This window comes from Aulonocara sp. 'chitande type north' Nkhata Bay, linkage group LG20 (assembly GCF_057382095.1).
Source record: "Aulonocara sp. 'chitande type north' Nkhata Bay isolate Kocher_YH1m ecotype deep benthic linkage group LG20, A_spYH_male_GT1.1, whole genome shotgun sequence".
NCBI classification, from domain to species: domain Eukaryota; kingdom Metazoa; phylum Chordata; class Actinopteri; order Cichliformes; family Cichlidae; genus Aulonocara; species Aulonocara sp. 'chitande type north' Nkhata Bay.
Window position 1 is genome coordinate 20208418 of NC_141363.1, and position 23526 is coordinate 20231943.

Below are 23526 nucleotides of genomic sequence, written 5' to 3' on the forward strand. Positions count from 1 at the left end.
TAACTGTATTTTTACGAGAAAGTTCTTTTCTGTTATTTTATGGGATTATTTTGGCGCCCCAGCTGGAATATTACTGTTGTTTTAGGATTTTCTTTTTTACACTGCATGTTGCATATGAGAATCAGTCCATTTACCATTTAGTCTGCTGTTCAGCAGTGCTCGCTCTTCTTTGTTGTATGTTACATCTTTAACATAGTGTCACTCATCGAGACTAGTCCAGGAACAGCTGGCTCATGCAGGCATGTCATTGGTTGACGATGACGTCGGGGAGCGCTTGATTTTGTTTTGCTCTTTTTTTTATTGGTGGAGGCTGCAGTATCGTTCAGTCGTGCTCATTTAATCGTGGAAAGATAATCACTGAGCATCAAATCTGATTAATTGTGCAGCCCTGATGAACACAACAAACACCTGAAAGCATGAAACTGTGTGCTAATACTTTACACACGGGCTCTGTGTGTGTGTGTGTGTGTGTGTGTGTGTGTGTGTGTGTGTGTGTGTGTGTGTGTGTGTGTGTTCCTGTCTAGCTATCTTTTTGAGGACCGAAATCTGCATTCTGCTGTACTTGTGAGAACCAACAGTCACTTGTGAGGACACACAAGCCGGTCCTCACAAATTTGAGTGTGTGTGTTTACTGTTCATTTCTACTGTCAGTGTGTAGTTGGGTTTTTGTGTAGTTGTGCATGTTGTTGCTGATTGTTTAAAAGCTGTAAGAATTTTTTTAAAGTAACAAAGTAACACAATTTGAATCTTACAGGTCAGAAAAAACTGCAAAGAAAAACCTTACTGAGAAAAAAGAAGCTAATTTCACTCAAAGGCAACCAGCAACTGCCAATGACTTTTAAGGAGGTATGGCATACCTCCTTAAACTTGCACTCACTGTTGGTAAATTCATTATGAAATATGAAAAAATGACTTATTCTGCAAAAAAAAAAAAAAAACCAAAAAAATAACCTCAAAAGAAACAATTCCCCAGAGTTTTTACCAAACACAGGATACTTTGTGAAAACCAGGATTTACATTAGACCTCAGGTCCTGCTGCTCAGACCGCTTTCTCATTTCTCACTTTCAACATGGTTGATACTTTTAATCACATCCTCCTTTTGGGTCTTATTTCCTCCTATGAGCGATAAGGTGAGGGAGACACACGAGGAGAGAGGAGTCGAATCTGCTTGATAAAGTGCTTTGTTACATTGTACTCTGTATGTAATAATCTCAGATGTTGGATGATCATAAAGTTTCTATGGTTACTTTAATATTCAGGACTGCTAAATATAATTCACAACAATGCAACAAGAACGTGTCGTATTTCTTGTGTTTGCACACAGAAAGTTTGATCACAGTTTAATGAGAATTCCTTCAGACCTAGGACACAAGGAGGCAGGAAACAAAGGAAGAAAAGAAAAAAGAGTGATGCAGAGGGGAGGAGTGTAGAGGTGCTGTGGTATTTGGAGGAGAGACTCCTTCAGTCAGAGAAGTGAGGCGTCACAAGTTCCTGGTTTCCAGTGAAGAAGAAGAGAGGCAGCAGTGAACCATCAGAGCCTCATCATGAAAGTCCGTCACACTCTGATCTGCTTCTTCTTCCTTTGTGAGTACATTCACTTGTTCTTTCTGTCACTCTCCTTCTTCAACATGTTTCTGTTGTTAAACATGATGATCAGAGTCAGCTATGAGTCACTTTCATGGACGCTTCCATTCTGACTCTGGTTGCAAACTGCACGGACACAAACCTCCTCCTGCTGCCAACAACAAAGAAACTGTTTTTCTTTCTTTTACTCCAATCCTCAGAGTTTGTGTTAAGTTTGAGGTTTAATTTTTATTCAATGTGTGAATTTGGATTTCTATTTAGGTTTTTATTGTTATTCTACTGTTTGTTTTAATTATTGTTAGGTTTTTTTGGTTGAGCTTCATTCTAGTATTTTTGAGTGTTTTCAGTTATTTTTTAATTATTTGAGTTCTTGCCTGTGTTTAGATTTTTATTGACCTGTAGACTAAAGCTTAGCCTCCCAGTTCTAGTTCGTTATTTTCTTCTTCGTTCAGGTCCAAATTTAGTCTGCTTTCTTAAGTCGACAGCTAAAATATTTTAGTGGGAAACTAGCTGGGCAGATGCCGACATCTCGTGGGACTTTAACTGACGCCTGACAAAAAAAAAAGAAAAAACTAAAGTCGTCAGCTACATGATGGTTTCTATGTGCTCGTCAGGAGGCACCGATGCTTTTAAACTGGCCTGTTTTGTGATTGCCTTTAGCCTTGAAGATTTAGGACTTTTTTTTTTTTTTTTTTTTTTTTTTTTTAAGTTTTAAATATTTTTATTACTTTTTCAACAACATTCAAAGGTAGTTTCCCATAATATGCTGTTGTAATAGAAACCCTTTTCCCCCACCCTCACCTCCCGCTCTGCTCTCTTCCGACCAAAGAAAAAAAAAAAACAAGCTCAAATGAAATATATATACAATTGTACCATATGTGGCATTTATACATAATTCAAGAGAAAAAGAAAAAAAAAGGGAAAGAAGAAAATATAATCAATAGGAACAAACAAAAATAGCATGCACAATGCTAACAATTTCCTCCTACTCCACTCTCCTACATAAGTTGTTCTATATTTACTACTTTTAAAAAATGTTTAAATGGCTTCCAAATTTCATCAAAATATATTAACTTATTTTTCAGAAAGTACGTAATCCTTTCCATTTCCATACACTGTGTCAAGGAGTTTATCCAAGCGCCAATAGCAGGAGGAACTGATGTTTTCCAATTTATTGCAATCATACGTTTTGCCTGTAATGTACAGTAATCCATAAACTTAATTTGATAGGTTGTTAATTTAATATTTTTAGGATACACTTGTAGTAGCATCATTTCTACGTCTAAAGTGATCTTTTTATTTAAAATTTGGTTTATTTTGTTCATCACCTCCTGCCAAAAGGCACAAACAATTCTACATTCCCATATACAATGAAAAAATGTTCCACGGGCTTCTCCACATTTAAAACATGTATCTGGTATTCTATTATTATATTTATTCAGTTTCACCAGTGTTACATATGTTTGCATGATCCAATTGTATTGTAATAATTTTAAATTACTATTAATCGATTGTTTTTGTGCTTTTAAGCAAATTAACTTCCATGTCTCCTCAGAAATATTGATATTTAGGTCCTTTCTCCAAGCTTCCAACTTAGAAACTGATGTTTCTGAAGAGGCAGAAACAATCCAATTATAAAATGTTGAAATTAAGCCTTTATTACCACCTTTTTTCACCATAAACTCCTCTAGCTTACTTAATTGGGGAAAATTAAGGGATTTATTTTGCATAGATGAAATAAAACTTCTAATTTGTAAATACTTAAAAAAGTGTTTTTGGGGGATTTGAAATTTTGAGACTAAATCCTCAAATGAGACCATTACTCCATCACAAAACAGATCACCCACTTTCTTAACACCTTTTACTGCCCAATCCTGAAACCCTGCATCCAACTTTCCTGGTACAAATAAGGCATTTCCCCAGATGGGGCTAAACTGAGAGAGATTGTTCTTAATATTCATCATTTCTTTTATTGTAAACCAGACTTCAATCATGTTTTGAACTATAGGATTATTTGTTTCTTTCTTTAACTGTTTGGATTTCGCAGAATATAAGTACAAATTTAATGGCATTTTAAGAGCATTTGCTTCCATCCCCACCCATGACGGGGTATTTTGGGATGAAAAATAAAATCTTATTGTCCTTAATTGAATAGCCAAATAGTACCAGTAAAAGTTGGGGCATTTCAACCCCCCTGTATCAAAGGGAAGGTACAACAAAGACAAACGAATACGAGGCTGCTTTTTGTTCCAGATAAACTCTCTGATTAGTGATGTTAATTTAGTAAATAATCCAGCAGGAGGAGCCAGTGGGACATTTTGAAACATATACAACAGTCTAGGTAATACATTCATTTTAAGAACACTTATCCTTCCAATAATAGATAGTGGTAGACTTATCCAACGCTCCAAATCTTTGGAAATTTTCTGTAGTATTATATTATAGTTAAGTACCACCACATCTTTTAATGAAGGAACTATTTTAATACCTAGATAGATGAATTCAGAGTTAACAGTAAAGCCAGATATATTCTGACTTACATTTTGAATGTACCCTTGATTAAGTAACATTAATGACGATTTTGTTACATTAACTTTATACCCTGAGAAAACCCCAAACTGATCTAATAAATCCTTTACAGCGGGCACAGAATTTTTTAATTGCTTTAAAAATATTATGATATCATCAGCAAATAAAGCAATTCTATGTTCCTTTCTACCAATCCTAACACCTTGTATTTGTCTGCTGTTTCTAACAGCTATTGCCAGAGGTTCAATAGCTAAAAGAAATAAGAGTGGAGATAAAGGTGAACCCTGCGGGCACCCTCTTTTAATATCAAATTGTTCAGAGATTATCTCATTTGTCTTAACCTGAGCCACAGAATGACAATGTAATAGCTTGATCCAATGCAGAAATACGTTTCCAAACCCAAATCTAACAATGACATCAAAAAGATATGACCGTTCAATTCTATCAAAAGCCTTCTCCGCGTCAAGCGAGAGAATGGCTGTATCGTCCTGCTCACTTTGATTATGAAGAATGTTTAAAACTCGTCTTACATTATGAAAACCCTGTCTATGTTTAACAAATCCATTTTGATCATCCCCTATAATAACTGGAAGAATACTTTCTAATCTTTTAGCAAAAATTTTACAAATAATTTTAGTGTCTGTATTGATTAAGCTTATAGGGCGCATATTTTCACACTTATTATTTCGTTTTCCAGGTTTAGGAAGCAGTATTATCAGGGACTTCCTTAATGAGTCAGTAAGATTGCCATTATTAAAACATTCTATATACATATCTAAGAGGGGCTGTGCTAATTTATCTTTAAAATATTTGTAAAGGTCAATTGGCAATCCATCTGGACCAGCTGTTTTACCAGCATTTAAGGAGTTTATTGCATCTATAATTTCATGTATACTAATTTGCCTATCAACATTTACTTTGTCTTTTTCTGAAATTTTTGGTATTTCAAGTTTATCTAGAAATAAAGATTGCATTCTAGTTACATTATTGAGTTCAGAGTTATATAGCGTTTCATAAAATCTTTTAAATGCATTATTTATCTCTAATGGGTCTACTATAGTATTACCATTTGAATTTTCTAATTTTGTAATTGCCCTTTCAGATTCCATCTTTTTTATACGCCATGCCAGGAGTTTGCTGGGTTTTTCACCTTGGTCATAGAATTGTTGCTTTAATCTCAATAAATTAACAGCTGCTTTTTCACTTGTCATTTCATTATATTGCGTTCTCAACAGTAATAGTTCTTTTACAATATACTCATTGTTTTGACCTGATTGAAAGCTAATCTCTTCTAACTTTTTTATTCTTACTTCCAGATATTTTATCCTTTGATTTCTTTCTCTTGTTTTATTACTAGTATAGCTTATAATTTGCCCTCTTAAGTATGCTTTAAAGGCTTCCCATCTTACACTTGCCGATGTTTGATCTGAGTTATATTCAAAGTATTCATTAATTTGCTTACCTAAATAATCAAGAAACTGTTTATCCTGCATCCACTTCAGTTGAAACCTCCATTCAAATCGAGTCTTGATCAGTTTTGGTTCTATGAAAGTCAAAGTAACGGCTGCATGGTCTGAAATTACTATTTCCTTATACTGGCAATCTTTTATAAAATGAACCAACTCAGTTGATACCAAGAAGTAATCTATTCTAGAGTACGCTTTATGTGTACCTGACCAGCAAGAATATTGCAACTTGGTTGGATTTTGCTCTCGCCATATATCACTTAAATTTAACTCCTTCATGAATTGTTTGATCACCTTTCGTGTTCTATTGTGAGTATTATCCATGCCTGAGGATTTATCCTTCTGTGGATTCAGAGCACAATTTAAGTCCCCAGCAATTATACATTTACCTTGTAAGTCTGAGATTTTAAGAAATAAATTGCTATAAAAGTTTGGATTATCTTCATTTGGGCCATAAATATTAATTAAATTTAGTCTAGTGGAGAGTAGATTACCTTGTATTATTAGAAAACGTCCATTGCTATCCTTAATCACGTGCTCAACATGAAAAGGTATAGATTTATGAATCATTATCATGACGCCCCTGGAATTGGAGGAGTAGGGCGCTGAAAATATTTGACCTGGCCATCTACGTTTCATTCTATTTGTCTCACTATCTAGCATATGAGTTTCTTGTAGAAACACTATTTTGGCCTTTAAATTCTTAATCCTACTAGTGACTTGTTTTATTTTTACTAACGTGCGCAAACCTCTACAATTCCAAGAAGCACAGTCAATCAAGACTTCTGTCATGTATATTTACTTATATTAACCTATACTATTAACTAAATACACACATATATATACACAGAGAAAAAAAAAAAAGGAAAGATATTATACCATGTTGAGCATTTATCGATTTGAGAGAGCAACCCTTCCCACCCCCCAGCCTGAATACGAACATACAGGTATCCCTTAACCCCAAAAATACTTCCGTTCTCTTCTTGAAACATGACCACTCTAGGCCGAGGAACTAATTACCCGCGTTTAGCAACAGTTGTTACATAAAAAAAAGAAAAAGAGAAAAAAAAAAGAAAAAAATATATATACATATTGACAATAGAAATAAATCCACCTTATCAAGTTTTAACTCTCCCACATTTAACACAATAAGTGAAATTACTAGTAACTCTTATTAAGAAAACAAAATAGCCAATGTCTAGCCCAGCATTATGTAGTAATCCTTTGGCAATATAGTAAATTGTTCTTTTCATTAGAGTGCGTAAATATAGTTAGAGCAGAGTTATTGATCTACCATCATATGCCTTATCAGGCATTTTGTGCTTGTTCAAGGCTCTTAATGTAGACGTCCACGTCCGCTGGAGTATCGAATACCTGCGTACGTTCCTCGTTGGTCAAAAGCAACCTCGCCGGGTAAATGATCCTGTGTTTCCATAATCCAATCTCCCGCAGCTTCTTCCTCACACCATCATACTGGCGCTGTTGTCTATATGTCTCTGCAGGTAGGTCCGGCAGAAAGGCTATCTTGTTGTCCTTATACGACAATTCCTTTATTGTCCTAGCGGCTTTCATAATGCCTTCTCGATCTCTGTAGCTTAAGCACTTAATTATAAAGGCTCTCGATCGGTTTGCAATGGAGCTTTGCCTTGTATTTATCCTATGCGCTCTCTCCAAGACAGGAGGGGGAATTTTCAAAGTATCCGATATAAACTTCTCCATGAAAGATCGTGGATCTGTACCTTCTTCTTTTTCAGGAATGCCGAGGATCCGAATATTATTACGCCGACTTCTTCCTTCCAAGTCCTCCACCTTTTTGGAAAGAAATTTAGCCTGTCTTTCAAGACTTTCCATATCATTTTTCAATAAGGTGATTTCGTCCTCCGCATTAGAGATTCTTTTTTCAGCCTCGTCAATTCGCCCTCCACATTTTTGTATATCAACTTGAACAGCTCCTATTGCTGACATAATTCCGCCCATTTCAGTATGGAACTCTTGCTTGAACAAACGAATAGCGTTTAATAAGTCCAAGGTAGAAGGCATATCTGAATTTGCCGGTTGTTTTTCTTGTTCGTGTTCATGCATAGCGTCCATCTGCCCTTCCTCCACCCCGCTTTCATCTTGTGCCTCAAACGTAGTTTTTTGTTTGTCTTTGTTCAATTTTTTAGGCATGATAGCGTTCTCTTATGATCCCAAGCTAGCTATATTAAACGTAAGTTCTATTTGGACTTATAGAGAGTATTTAAAGAAGAAAAAACAACTGAGCACGCGAAGCACGGGTCTCCTCACTTTGCCGCCATTACCGGAAGTCGATTTAGGACTTTTTATTATAATCTTCCTCTGTTTCTCTCTCTTTCCTTTAATTTGATCGCCCTTACGTCAGGTTTTTCTATCATCACGTGTAGAGAAGTGTGGAGATTTACTACTTATGTCATACGTAAAACAAAGTGTTATGAGTAACTAAAGTAATGGTTTCATCTTCTAATTTTTTTTCAGTAAAATTTCTTCCAATGCATTTTTCATAGCTAAGCATCCATCCCATAATACCAACAATAGAGGAATAACAAAATTCAAGCTGCTGCTGGTTTAACCACAACTAGTTGAGGGCTCACTCGACCAGTGACGGACGAGGCTGAATGTGTGTGTGTGTGTCTGTGTATATGTGTGTGTGTGTCTGTAGGGAGGTCAGTTAACTTATTCATATTCAGTCAGTAGCTACAGAAACTACACACTGACTAACATCAGTTCTACTGAGAGCAGATAGATGTGTGTGTGTGTAAAACATTAAAGAAAAAGTGAAACTGTTGAGGCACTCTGTCAAAGGTTAAAGCAGTTAAACGAGCAAAGCGGGCCAATGTGTATCGAGGCAAAGTCTTCATCAGAATCACCTCTATGTTTTCTATTTTCAGTAAATTGTTGAAATGAAACAAAAACATTTTTCGTAACTTTTGGTTCGTCTGCAAACGATCAGACTGCAGCTTCTTACAGGAAGTACAAACAGTAACTGTTGATGGTTCATGTTTCCAACAGCTCTGCAGGATGGAAACCCTGAAGTCACCGATGCTCAGTTTCTTCACTATGGAGTCATTGGAGGAGATTTGAAAGCTGGATTTGCCTTTAATTCTGCAGGAACATGGAAGATGTTCTGCAGAGAAGAATGTGAAGGAGAAAACATTCTCATTAATACAACTGATGTCAGAGCTCAAACAGGCAGATACAGCATTGAATATGAATGGACTGGTTCTCATGGTTTATCTGTGAGCATCTCAAAGCTGACTGAGTCTGACTCTGGACAGTACAGCTGTGGTTTGGCTGGATCTTCATCATCAGCTTCACTCACACAGTTTGTGATCGTTGTTGCTGAAGGTGAGTTTCTGTTTCAGCTGTGGAAATGTTTAGTTTCTGTTGGGTTTATCTAGGCTCAAAGCCCGCTGGAACACAAGACCAACAAACTGCACGACAAAACAGAACAAGACAGAGCTCTTTGTGTTTGTGGCTCGCGAGGGAAGTCAGTCAAAGTTGAGGAAAAGAATCCTTCACCTGAACTCAACCAACTTCAACTGATTCCTTTATTGTCAGCAAGCAATCGTTCATGAATATGCAATTACAAATACACGTGACATTCTTAAGCAGGCATCTCTGAACAACATCAGTGTCTGGATTCTGTGTGTGTGTGTGTTTCCAGCCATACTACACATAGACACACGACCGTTCAATGAACGTAAACTGTATGCAGACAAGCAGAAGTAAACGTCTTACTAAACGATGAGAACAGGAACCTGCAATAGGTCGTGTCTCAGTGGAACATGTGTGAAGTCTTACACTTTGAGATAACAAACAAGACAGTCGGGTCTCTGCAGCTTTAATGGAAATTATAACATCAAGTTTGCTTCTTCTCATCTCATGGTACACAAGTGCACACAGAGTCTTATCAGACCTAATAAGGATATGATTTTTATCAGCATACAAATGATTAAATATTTCTAAGCATAAATGACCATCTTAAATGATCAATTCTGACAGTTTTAGTTTCTGAAGAAAAGTTTGAGTTTTTACTGGCATCCGCTGAGGGTTTAAAAAAGTCGAAGTTTGTTCTTCATAAAACTGTCAAATTGTTTACTGTGCTGACTATTCAGTAATGAATAATAAAGCCTATAGTGTAATCCAATAAAATCTGTGCAGATTATGAGATTATGAAGCAGCATCAGTGGCTTCTGCAGCACTGATAGTAAGTGTTGATCGTTTGTCTCTTTAACAGCACTGCTGGATGGAAACAATGATCAGCTGAAACACTTCGATAAAGAAACTGGAAGCTCTCTCACAGTCGGATGTTCCTTTAAACAACCTGGAAACAGAAAGATGTAGAGGAGGTGAAAACATTCTTGTTGAAACCCGTAAAGTCAAAGCTCAGAGAGGCAGATACAACATTAGATATGCTTCAGGAGTTCTGTATGTGAGCATCACACAGCTGACCAAGTCTGACTCAGGACGGTACAGATGTTACCTGAGTGGTTCATCCAGAGACTTTGAGGTCACTGTCACAGACGGTGAGTTTTTACTGACATTAATCAAATGTTGTCAGAGTGGAGCTGTTCAGCTGTTCCTTATTTCCTGTCATATATCTGCTGTTCCAGTGGTGGATGTTCATGTTGAACACGAGCAAAGTTTCTAATAATGAGCTCAGTGTCTGTACAGTGATCCCTGTGAGCCAACAGCTCACACTGCAGACTGCTCTCAACACTCTGTTTCTAAGTTTGTCAAGTCTATTGTTAATTTTCACCGGATGGATGGAAACAAAAATCTAATTGGATGATTTTTAAATGATTCTAAATAAGTCTAACTCTCACTCCACTTTGCAAAGTCCGCCTCTCTACATCTGATGGACTGTAGTTGTGACGGTGAACATTAAAGTCTGAGCGTCAGAGCCGATTATAGTCAGAGTACTATAGTGTATCTTTAATGAATACTCTGGCCTGTGAGTGACTCTACGACACAGGAAGCTGAACACAGACACAAAGAACCATAAATGACAACAAAACACAGCAAAGTGGCTCCATTGTTTTTGTTACAGACACGTTCCTTCCTGTAAGGCCTTTGTGACTGAGGCCTTACTCGCCTGCGTGGACTCTTTACTCGTCTAATTCTTTGACCCAGTTTGTGTTGATGAGCAGAAATATTGCTGAAAATGTGACAGCTGATGATCAGATCTGTTTTCTTTTTCAGGATGAAGACGACTCCAGGACTGTGATGTATTTTTCCGACGAGGCCTTTGGCTCTCTGAACAGCGCCCCCTATAGTCACAGCAGTGAAGTCATCGGGTACATCAGGTGAGTTCTGATAGCAGAGAAGTCATAATAATCAGATCTCACTGTGTTGGTGGTACAACATCATATTAACTTAACTCCACTTACTGTGAAGTCATAGCTTAAACCATGCATACAACTCTAGAAAGTCTCCTCTCCTTCCATTCACAGTAGAAATTACAACCAACTTTAACAGCATGAGAGGAAATGTGGCAAATTAACAGAATAAAGGATAATGGGGGGAAAAAAGCACCAGAGCAATACGAGGGAGTAAAGAAATAAAAGAATACAAGTAAAAAGTACGGCAGTGGCCTCTGACTGTACAGAACAAAATACAAAGAGCTAAATTACACAAGCCTCGTTTAAAAGGTGCGCAAGTGTTACATGTATTACTTTATAAACACGTACTTTCCACAGCACTATCTCACTCAGGATATTGGAGCAGACAGATGATGTTGCAGCTTACATGCAGAAAATGTCCTGCAGGTCCTTTACATCATCTTGTTAAAATACTTTTTATCACTGCAATACACCAACGTGTTTCAACAAGTTATGTGCATATTTACAGATTTCTTACCAACAGTGTAATCAGATTACTTTTTTCAAGTAAAGTAAGGGTTTACTATTGCAAAAAAGATAATTAGATTACTGTTACTTTCCCATAAGCACGCTGCGTTACTGCGTTACTAAACCGTGATTTTGTTTGCGAGAGTGTCTCATCACAATCACGTACGCGAGTGCGACGTTGGTGACAACAGCTGTGTGCAGATCAACAGTGGATCATATATCGAGTGCAGAGAGAGTATGAGCGTGCAGCGTTTAAAGCGTGGAAGTACTGACCTTACTTTGAGTTTGATTCCATAAAACGTGAGAAAAACATTAGTGTCCGCTGTGCGTGGGAAGAAAACTTCTTTTTACAGCGAAAAAAACCCCAAACGTCTGAGCAAACACCAAGTAGCTACCACAGGAATGTGAAACTCACAGAGAAACCCCGGAGTCCCAGACAGTGACATGACCGCTGCGTCACACCTGCACCAGGACAAACCTCCACCCACCCCACTCCTGCTAAACAGGCGACAGTAGATTTAAGAGCGACAGGACTCGCTGAGTCTTTGATTTTATTCATTTTCTGCTGTTTTACTTGCATCTATTTGAAAGAGTGAGTTTAAACACAAACAACTATTTTATTTTATGTGCAGGAATGTGCAGAAAATAGGTTTAAATGTTCTTCAAGTCAAAGACTGTTGTATATAATTTAATTTTTGATTAATGCAGTGTAAATGAAATTAAACGATTAAAACAATTTTTAAAAGAGACTTTTTTTAATTGATGACATTTTATATGATGGATTATGTATAAAAAATAGAATTGGGCTAAAAGTCTATTTATTAGGTATTCAGGTTGTATCATGTTTTTTAAAAGTAACTAATTACTTTTGAAAATAAGTAATCAGTAAAGTAATGGGATTACTTTTTTGAAGAAGTAATCAGTAATTAATTGCTAATTACTTTTTTCAAGTAACTTGACCAACACTGCTTAAAAAACAATCACCTCTTCGTGACAGTCTCATCGAAGCAAAAAGAAAAACAGGAAGAGCCAAAAATGCATTTTAGGAGAAAACTGCAGTTAACTGTTAAACACTGCCCCCTGCTGACCACATTGTGCAACTACACAAACCAATAAAATGAACGTCTTCAAGTGCACACAACATGCAGATAACAAAAGAGAAAGCACGGACAATACAATTAAATGACTCACTAACATACATCCAAACAAACTAACTTTTTAAAAACTCTCTTCACACTTTAAATGGATGCTTGCTTTACTAAAGTGGGAAACATTATTATCAATATTCACTCGCTTACACAAACAAAAAGCAGAAAATCTCAAAGAACAGTTTAAAGATAAAAGATGTTTCATAAAACTTTGATCTCATGAAAGTTTAAACTTGTCTGACCTTGAAAAAGAGGTCAAAGGTCAAAACTAATGTGATATTGGGAATCCCCTAATATCATTCACTATATGACTGCATGTTAATGCAACCAATGACATTAAGGAACCTTATTTTTAAACAGCATTCCTGTCATTCTGACGTTCAGATTAATATACCAATCCTGACCTTGAAGGAGAGGTCAGAGGTCAGACGTGACATGATATTTTAAATCTTCATGTAGCTTTTTTTTTGCTCCTTTACAGCTTTATTTTAAAAGCTACAGTGAAAAGTGATAGTAAAGCACAGGAGAGAGAGGAGACATGCGGCAATTTGAACCAACCCCGCCCTCAGCCGTGCGGCATGTGGTCGCATGCTCAGCTAAGCCAGCGACCTTGGCTTTGAAGACCTCGGTGGAAGTTTCAATGGATTTTCAACATGACCCCACTGTACACACTTTTACCTGAATTCATTGAAAACTTTCTCTCGTGCTCACAGACAGAATGACATGCACATATGCAAACACTACCAAAAACCTTACCTAAACTTCAGAGTTTGTGGCACAGGCACGGAAAATGGGGAACTTTTCAGTGTGCATCGTCATTACAGACGTCGCAGCTTTGCACAGGGTGAATTAGCAGAACTCAGTTTACGAAGTTATGTTTCCTTCATTTTATTGTGAAACGAGTCACTCCACCGTTTAAAAGTAATATTTAACAGGACAAAGTTGTATTAAAAGAAATTCAAATTCTTTTCCTGTGGTGCACATTAGTGGACAGTAAAGCTGCATTAATGAGAGCAACCACAGCAACCCCGAGACACTAAACTTCATATTTACCAAAGAAACTCAGATTCTGAATGTTAAGTCAGTTCATGGTCAGTGGAGATGTTTCCTCTTTGTTATTGTGAGAATAAAATAATTCTCCATGTAACAACAGCACAGATATTAGCTGTTCCCTCAGTGCTGTTGAGCAATAAGTTTGTCAAACTTGGTCAGTGTTGACGTTCAGCTTCCTTTTCTGCCACGAGCTGACCTCAGACTCAGTGAGATCGCATCAACAGGAAGTCGAGCTGTTGCAGCTGTTATAGACAAAAAACAGCCTCAATGCAACTTTTTGAAATGGACCAGAATGATCCTCTATCCTGGGTCTTTGTGCTGGATGTCATGTTAGTTATGATGTAATATTTAAGTCTCATTATTATGTCCAGTCAAAATGAAACTAAGTTAATTAAATAAGGAATTATCTAATAAAAATATGAACACAAGATTCCAAAGATCTCATGGAAAAACTTACATCTTTAATGAAGGTCGGACAGACTTACAACCTCAGAGTCAGCAGGTACTGAAATGCTGTGAAGTCTCAAGAACAATATGCACAATAACAATGACACTTATGATCATTTAAGAGTTTTAATATTAGAAGAAGACTAAATGAATTTTAGCTGAGGTGGAAGAATCAGCTGGACACATCATCACATTTTACATTAGTGATGTGAATTCTGGTTTCAGGGATAAATGTAAATGTAAAGGTGCATGAATGAGCAGGAAGCCCTGCAGCAGACTCACAGACGGATGCAGAGGGGAGGAGTGTAGAGGTGCTGTGGTGTTTGGAGGAGGGACTCCTTCAGTCAGAGAAGTGAGGCGTCACAAGTTCCTGGTTTCCAGTGAAGAAGAAGAGAGGCAGCAGTGAACCATCAGAGCCTCATCATGAAAGTCCGTCACACTCTGATCTGCTTCTTCTTCCTTTGTGAGTACATTCACTTGTTCTTTCTGTCACTCTCCTTCTTCAACATGTTTCTGTTGTTAAACATGATGATCAGAGTCAGCTATGAGTCACTTTCATGGACGCTTCTTCCATTCAAACTGCTTTTATTCATGATTTCATGGATGTGTTTGTGGCCAGTATGGACAGAAGAAACCATCACAGTGAGACATTCATGGACATGTTGCTGCTCACTTCAGGACTTGATAACATGTGAAACCATCGTTTCAAGCACAGCTCATTACAAGTGTTTGTTACTTCCTCAGTAAAATAAAGGGAACAAACTCAGCCTGCTGCCTTCAGAGTTTATCGACTTGGCTGAACTTTAATCTGACTAAACTAAGAAAATCTGCCTGCAAACACTTTGTTCCTGATAACTCAGATGAAACAGAATAAACTGCCTCACATCCTGCAGCCAAATATAAACTGTGAGTCATCGCCTAAAACCAAAGTGTGAATAACTCAGTGATGTTAAACTTTTAGTTTCCTCTTGATCACAAACAGTTTAGTGTCAGAGCTCTAACAGGACTGAATGTGGATCTTTGTTCTGATCAATGAGGAGAGAAAAGTGAAACAGAAGATGATGTTTAAACTCTGAGCTCTCAGTGTTTCACATTCAGACTTTAGTCTCAGTGTGTCTGTGTGTGGATGCTGTGATCAGACTGCAGCTTCTTACAGGAAGTACAAACAGTAACTGTTGATGGTTCATGTTTCCAACAGCTCTGCAGGAGGGAAACCCTGAAGTCAACAACAACAAAAACATTTCATTTGGAGTCGTTGGAGGAAATCTTACAGCTGAATTCAGGTTTTCTGCTGGAACATGGAAAATATTCTGCAGAGGAGAATGTGAAGGAGAAAACATTCTTATTAATACAACAGATGAGAAGCATCAACGTCAAAGATACAGCACTGAATATATAATTGAAAATTTTGCTCCTGCTTTGTCTGTGAACATCACACAGCTGATCATGTCTGATGCTGGACAGTACAGCTGTGCTGTGGCTGAATCTCCATCATCAGTTTCATACCAACAGTTTGAAGTTGTTGTTGCTGAAGGTGAGTTTCAGTCTAAACTGTGGAAATGTTGATTTCTCTGCTTTGTCTCTGAAAGTCTGAAGAAAAGTTTTGTGAAACTGAGTTTTTTACTTAAACTTTTTATCAGTTTTCACAGGCAGTGACTCTCTGAACAAACTCCTCTTTACTGAACTGTTTCTTTAACTCTAGTCTTGTATATAAACTATGGAAAAGAACATTCGTGCCATAATCTCCATCATGTCAGGATGATGTGAGTGAATCGTGCTGCACAGAACAGAGCAGACAGACACATTTATTTCATCAGACGCTGTGGTGGAGGGTTGTGGGCAGGAGACACTAACAGCTCTATATGAGATCGGCTAATATGATATCTGAGGTCTCGTCTAAGTGATCAGCTGATCTGCTTTCTGTGGTTGAGCTGGACGTCATGAGCATGAACTAAACTGTGTTCAGTTTCTGAGTCTGAAAATGGAAATCAAAGGTTTGTGTGTAAATTAGAATTTATCTGTTTGATCCATGTTTGTATTGCACAGGATTCACTGAGGCGTTCTTAACCTCACACTATTCTCATGTTGCTGGATTAAATTTGAGGCTCTGCTCTGTTGGCACAGTGAGTCCTGGTTCATGTTCCAGTGATGATGTTGGGTTTTTGATTCCTCTGATCACCTGCACAGGAACTGAAGCATTCAGGGTTAAAGCCTGAGTTTCCTAAACCACAGTCCTGTGTGGACTCACTGAACCTGACATCAGCATTAGCATGAAGCTTTTCACCAGCTCGCTAAGTTAACCCCTTCGTTGCCCGTGTGTTCACATGAAAGAGGCGGGAGCAACATCTGACCAATCAGAAACATGGAGACATCAGAGCAGCTGATTTTAAGAAGGAAGATAAAACTATAAAGAGGTTAAACACACACAGTAATACAGACTAAAGTAAACTGTGTTAAAGGCCTGAATGAACGCTGCCATCAGTAAGACTGTGAACGAGCTACTGGACTAATAAAGTTTAGGTTTTTGAAGTGATCAGTGTCTCAGCTCATTAAAACACAGAGAATCTGATGGATCATAATCAGCATTTCATTAAATTCATGTTTAAAAGAAAGTTTTAGTTTTTACTCTTTCAAATGCACCTCTTGTTAGAGTTGTGTGCAAATCTGATGTGAGGTCATCGAACAGCTGCTTGTTTTAGGATCAGATACTTTGATTATGAAACAATAAAACTGCAGTAGAAAAAAGAATCAGGGAATAAATTTGTATTTAATAATTAATATTCCTTCAGGCATCAACAAGGAGAAGCAAAGACATTAAACACCACCATCTGCTCTCAGAGGTCTCGGTTCCAGAGATCTGATTGGACAGTAGGTTGTGGTTTCCTGGTGATCTGTGATCTGGAACATAACTCTGGAGCAGATTAGCTTAGCATATATATTAGCACAGTGATGTAAACGGGTAATAAGTGAACCAGCTTCATATTAAAAAACACGATTAACCCTGAAGTTACGTGGACAAGATTAAATCCTGCTTTGTACAGTAAACACAGTAAAACCTCCAGAGTGACACTAGCAGAGTGTCTGCGTGTGTCACTGTTTTATGATGATGTTGTGATGATGGCACGAGGAGGTCGGGCTGAAGCTGAACAATTCACTTCAAATCACTGTTGAACTCACTGTTCCAGCCACAGACTGGTTGAACTGGGCAGCTCCCAGTGTAACTGTGGGTCAAACTGGAGTTATTGTGATCAGACTGCATCATCTTCAGCACAGATAGTAACTACTGATCGTTTGTCTCTTTAACAGCACTGCTGGATGGAAACGATGATCAGCTGAAACACTTTGATAAAGAAACTGGAAGCTCTCTCACAGTCGGATGTTCCTTTAATCAGGCTGGAGGACATAAGTACCTCTGCAGAGGAGAATGTGGAGAGCATGAGGTTCTTCTTCAAACAGATGGTGAAGATGATTTCAAAGACAGATACAGAATTGGATTTAGAGGAACTTCAGAGGAGAAATATAAAGAAGGAGGAATTCTGTATGTGACGATCACACAGCTGACTGAGTCTGACTCAGGACGGTACAGATGTTCTCTGAATCCAGCTGCTGGTCAAGGTTCATTCAGAGACTTTGAGATCAACGTCACAGATGGTGAGTTTTTAGTGACATGACTCCATTTTTTACGTCTTTGTGGACTCGAAGATTTCTATTTCTTACTGACAGCAATGATGTTTTGTCTAAAGGCCGTGTTATATTTAGCTACTGATAGTTATTTTGATATTGATCACTGAAAAAAAGAAAAAGAAAATACAGTTTTGAAACAGAAGGATGGTTTTCTTCAAAGTTTTCCAAAATATTCTAATTCCACTCAGACATGTCTTACTTTGCCACAGTGGATTATGGATTATTTTACACCTTGTGTATGAAAATGAGCAAAGTTTTAAACAATAACATTTCACAACCACATCTAATACAAACTTCACTCTCTGACCTTCTTCAGCAGTCGTCCAATCAGCCTCCTCACCTTCACTCACCACTGAGCAGTCTGAGGAAACATCTGCAGGTACATCTGCCTACTGGTTCAAGAGATGGAACTTTTGAATAATCAGAGTTCATATTTTAGGCCCTGAGCACAGTTATGAGTTTGTTGTACGAATGTCACCATCCAGTCAAACATGCACATGATGTTCTCCATCACAAACACAAGAAAAGGCAGATTACAACATAAATGTTGTTACAAAATATTTTACAAAAATATCTTACATGATCTACTCTAAAGACTTAGTAACTCAAACTACAGCTGGTGTAACGACCAGAAAGAGTGAACAGTATTTATTCTGGTAGTCAAATATTTACATATGATGAACTCACTCCATTAACTTTCTATGAACTGTTGTTGCTGCAGAACCTTTTTTTCTGCTCTTTTTTCTGGTTATTCGTGACATTCTAGGCTTTTCCTTTGATGGTCATCAGTGGAACAACTTCCCCTCTTTCAACCTTCAGTAAACACGAGTTGGAACTCATGTTTCCACATGCAGAGAAATGCTGGATGCTCGTTGCAGACACTCGTCTGTTAGTTTAGGATGATTCAGTGATTCACAAAGCAAACAGGGAGCCAATCATCAATCAGCAAATCAGACTGAAACATCGTTTTTCTGCTGTCACAGGTGTGCTGCTGCATGTGATCATCACTCCACTCATCATCATCATCGTCCTGTCATCACTGGCTGTTCTAATAATCTGCATTAAGAGGAAGAGCGACAGAGGTAGGACAACAAAGACAAAGCAAAAACACAACTTTCCATTTATGATCAAACACTGAAACTAATTTTACGTCACTTGTCAAAGCTGCAGGGAAACATAAAAATATTTTCCCTGACTTGTTCTTTGTGACTCGTCTGCACGCTTTGGTTTGAGGACAGTGGAGAGACTGATGGACGTTCGGCTGCACTGAGGGCGATTTCAGGAGGACTGAGTCCTTCTCTGTTTCCGTTCTGACTGCTCAGTACTCTGATTGGCTTGGTGAGAGGTGGAGCATTCAGGAGGAAGGACACGATTCACTGCTTCGTTAAATTATTGATTTAAATGCAAAGAAATATTAAGGGACCGCTCTTCATTTACTGGTGCAAAATGCTGTGGTACGGTTTTATCTGGTAAAAGTTAAGCTGGATATTACTCTGGTTCTGGCCTCCTTACACTGGCTTCCAGTTGAATTTAGGATCTAATTTTAAATCCCTTTACTGGTTTTTAAATCCTTACATGGTCTGGTGCCTGTATATTTGTCAGATCTGCTCGTTCTCTCCTCGTTCACTCCAGTCAGCTGCTCAACTGTTGCTCTCAGAGGAGACCGAGCGTTCTCCATCGTGGCCCCGAAGCTTTGAACTGTACTCTGCTACTATGCCATGTGCTTCAGTGTTGGTCTTTAAATCCAGGCTAAAAACTCATTTTTATTAACAGGCTTTTGACTCAGTGCGTAACTGACTCTGTTATTTTTTTATATTTATTGTTACGGTAACTGGAGGGACTCAAACACAGGACTCCTCTGCTCAAAGGAAGAACAGAGGCTTGATTCACCAACACCAGGTGAAATGTGCGACAGTGACAAAGTGCTATACAAGAGTGCGGGGATCAGGGCTCCAGGGAGTCCACAGGGAAAAGCAGGGGAACACTCTCACTCACACCAGAATCTCTGTAAGGACCAAGGACAGGTCCCGAGTGTCCGTACACAGGGGAATGACGTTAACACAAGAAGCAAAAACCAAGGCAACCAGATTAGTAGTTTCCTCACCAGGACTTCACTGGCACAAGTCAAGCAACAGTATAGCCAAGAGCAGTAATATGAGTCAAAGGCGGGAGCCCAGGATGAACTCCGCCCAGGTGACAGAGGAAGAGAGAGAAAAAACGAGAGCAGAATATTTCTCAGGCAGATCTGCTGAACTGATGTACAGCACAAAGCATGATTTAAAATTGATTAAAAAGTAGATAAAATCAGGACAGTAGATAAAATCAGTAGTTAAAATGTAAGTTTTGAAATTTAAGCTTAAAGTGTGGATTTGGTGCTTTATTCAAATGCAGCTGAGAACAGGTGAGTCTTCAACCTGGATTTAAATAAACTGAGTGTTTCAGCTGATCTGAGGCTTTCTGGGAGTTTGTTCCAGATATAAGGAGCATAAAAGCTGAATGCAGCTTCTCCGTGTCTGGTTCTGACTCTGGGAACTGATAAAAGACCGGATCCAGATGACCTGAGGGATCTGGAAGGTTCATACTGGGTCAGGAGGTCACTGATGTATTTTGGTCCTAAACCATTCAGAGCTTTATAGGCCAGCATCAGAACTTTAAAGTCTATCCTCTGACGGACAGGCAGCCAGTGTAAAGACCTCAGAGCTGGACTGATGTGGTCCACTTTTTTGGTCTTAGTGAGGACTCGAGCAGCAGAGTTCTGAATGAGCTGTAGTTGTCTGACTGATTTTTTAGGTAGACCTGTAAAGATGCTGTTACAGTAGTCAAGCCTACTAAAGATGAATGCATGGACTAGTTTTTCCAGGTCCTGTTGAGACATCAGATCTTTTATCCTTGAAATATTCTTGAGGTGATAGTAAGCTGACTTTGTTATTGTCTTAATGTGTTTTTCTAAGTTTAGGTCTGCATCCATCACTACACCCAAATGTCTCTCCTGGTTGGTGGTTTTTAGGTGTATAGATTGCAGTTCTCTGGTGACCTGTAATCGTTTTTCTTTGGCGCCAAAGACTATTACTTCAGTTTGTTTTTGTTTAGCTGGAGAAAATTGTGGCACAACCAGTCATTGATTTCCTCAATGCATTTACCAAGAGCCTGTACAGGGCCTCGGTCTCCTGGTGACATTGTGATATATATTTGTGTGTCATCTGCATAGCTGTGATAGTTTATTTTGTTGTTCTTTATAATCTGTGCCAGTGGGAGCATGTAGATGTTAAACAGAAGGGGTCCCAAGATGGAACCTTGGGGAACTCCACATGTGATACTTGTCTGCTCAGATGTGAAGTTACCTATTGATACAAAGTATTTCCTGTTTTCTAAGTATGTCTTGAAGTAAGCACAAAAAATACAAAAATGAAAAATCCCTTTAAGAATGCATCAGGTATTTGTCTTTTCCTGTAGAAGAGGAGACTGTGCACAGTTTTCATGAGTTTAAAATAAGATATTGACTCAGGTCTTAGTAAAGCAGAGATGTGAAGAAGTGGATCAAAAGTATCAGTACATATCTGGGAAACTTCAAGGTCAAAGAAACATCAGGAGAAAACAGGAAGACAAACAGGATCTGACGTTCAGGCTCATTGAACAAAACACAGGCGTTCACCACAGACGACTAAATGAGCCTCCGATTGAAACAGTGACCTGGTTATATCTGCTTGTACAGTATCTATGAGCTGACTGCTCACTGTGACCTCAGTAAACTCTTTCCTGCTGCAGCCAACATGCTGAACTGAGCCTTTTAAAACAGGAGTGCACAAAGCAACAGCTGACATTACAGCAGATTATTCCATCTTTAACATACAGTCTATGCTTTTTACTACTGAGCTGATAGAGTGAACAATAAATAAATTGATAGATTTATAAAAATCCAGATGTCAGACTGCTCATAACCAAAAAAATAATAATTATGAATGATCTCTCGTATTTCTTTGTCACGTGCACTGAATGATTGTTCCCTCTAACAGAGGAACATCCTTTGTTTGTTCCACAGGTTTGAGGACCAGAGGAAACTCAGAGGGCACAAACATGGAGGTGACTTTCTTTCTAGCACAAATGATTTAACCAAGTCAGAGTCTCTTCTTTTTATGTGAAGAAGACAGTTTGTCTCTGTTTCAGGACGTCCACTACGAGAACTGTACTCCAGGTTCTACACGTGAAGACTCGACCTACCAGAGCCTCGATCCAGCCGGCAGGGACCAGGACCAGACCTACTCTACACTCACACATCACACATGAGACTCTCTGGATTCACACCTGGGTTTGTTTCAGTGCATCAAAGACACAGTTTGTACACAGACTGGATGAATCTGCTGTGAATTCATCCTCAGTCTGTGCAGTTTCCTGTCTGTGGTGCTGACTGTGTCTCTTGGAATTTGGAGGCTTATCCTTTTTCATTTAGTTTAGGAAGTTATGATGTTTTATTTTTGGTTTGATTCGTGTACTGTCTTATTTTCTTTGTTATGTTAGCCTTCACTGACCCTAAAGAGAAATTCAGCTCCATGAACTTTATCACTTTTAAAATGAATAAATTTGAAATCATATTCAGTAAAAATGACACACGTGTTGTTTCAATACAAGCAAAACAAGCACTTATGACATGTGTCACAGTCAGCAGATGCAGACTGTGTGGAGTGGAGAATAGAGGACCCGAATGCAGACAAAAAAGCGTGGAGACATAATATTAACTGAAAGTGTTTATTATAGCGGATGGATTAATACAAACCAATGCATGAGGGGAAATGAGACAAGAATAAACAATAAGATTAGAAAATCCATCAAAGTAACCATCACAGTGAGGTCTCCTTTCAGGGGGAAAGAATAAAGTCTTTAACAGAATGAAGCCAGGCAGCAATAGGAAGATGATTCCCTTTATTGCCTCATTCAGAGTGTGTAACAGTGGGCGTGGTTCTGGAACAAACATCAGGTACATCAACCGTGGAACATAATGCGAACACTGACGAGGATAAACCCTCAGCCTTACACTGGAATTCAGCAACACTTCAAATGTTTCCAAACACATAAGTTGCTCTCTCTCAGTCTCCGGTAGGTCACAAATATCAGATTACAGCTGATTTATTTATTTAATTTGTTTAATATTAAACTTTACTCTGTCAAAAGATGTTTTTTCTGGGTCTCAGGAGGATCAGTTGGCTGAGTGTGACAATAACATTCCTGCATTCCTGGAACTGGAATATTGAGCTAACTGGAATAATGTTGGGATGTCTCATGTCGGACTGAGGACATACTGGATGCTACACTGACTCGTGCGTCACCTTGTGGTTCAAAGTGGTATTACACGAGGCTGTGCTGTCATGTAATACCACTTTGAACCACAAGGTGATTGAAATGTTTGATATAATATCAGAACTGTTGTTCTTTCATATTCTGTTCATAGATGTATTTAAATGTTCAAAGATTTGAAACTGTTAAACAAACTGTGAGAAGAAAGAAAGTCTGACTCTTTTCTAACATTTGACCCAAACTGTTTTTCTAAATGATCCCAAACTAAAGTTCTTCAGATACAGAAAGAGAAATGATTTCATGATGAATGATGATCATTGTTGGAGGTTTTGGTCACTGTGCTGAATTTAACAGAGTCAAGTGTCATCATTGTATTTCCTGCAGCACTTTGCACATAATACTATAAATATAAGGAGGAAGCCTGAGGCCCTGCAGCAGACTCACAGACGGATGCAGAG

General features: G+C 38.3%; 1 protein-coding gene and 1 pseudogene across 3 annotated transcripts; both read left to right on the forward strand.

Moving 5' to 3' along the window:
* The first annotated feature begins 1426 nt into the window (after positions 1-1426).
* On the forward strand, positions 1427-10908 carry LOC147305496 (polymeric immunoglobulin receptor-like; annotated as a pseudogene). The gene is made up of 5 exons (XR_015126656.1): positions 1427-1585; positions 8608-8943; positions 9836-10124; positions 10212-10225; positions 10801-10908. The product of XR_015126656.1 is annotated as a polymeric immunoglobulin receptor-like (transcript).
* Positions 8823-22726, forward strand: LOC147305497 (polymeric immunoglobulin receptor-like). Of its 2 annotated transcripts, none has more exons than XM_086277911.1 (9): positions 8823-8943; positions 10801-10904; positions 14321-14558; positions 15294-15629; positions 17402-17746; positions 18096-18158; positions 18763-18861; positions 21819-21859; positions 21944-22726. In XM_086277911.1, the coding sequence occupies exons 3-9, from the start codon at positions 14519-14521 to the stop codon at positions 22061-22063; spliced, it is 1044 nt and encodes a 347-aa protein (XP_086134037.1). In that variant the 5' UTR covers positions 8823-8943; positions 10801-10904; positions 14321-14518; the 3' UTR covers positions 22064-22726. The 2 variants fall into 2 exon arrangements, with proteins under 2 accessions (XP_086134037.1, XP_086134038.1); XM_086277912.1 differs by having other exon boundaries at positions 18099-18158.
* Positions 22727-23526: the final 800 nt, after the last annotated feature.

Coding starts and splice junctions, on each gene's coding strand:
- LOC147305497 (XM_086277911.1), top strand. CDS start 14,519: ATGAAAGTCCGTCACACTCTGATCTGCTTCTTCTTCCTTT. Junction 18,159..18,762: donor GTCTGAGGAAACATCTGCAG/GTACATCTGCCT, acceptor CTGCTGTCACAG/GTGTGCTGCTGCATGTGATC. Junction 18,862..21,818: donor TAAGAGGAAGAGCGACAGAG/GTAGGACAACAA, acceptor TTTGTTCCACAG/GTTTGAGGACCAGAGGAAAC.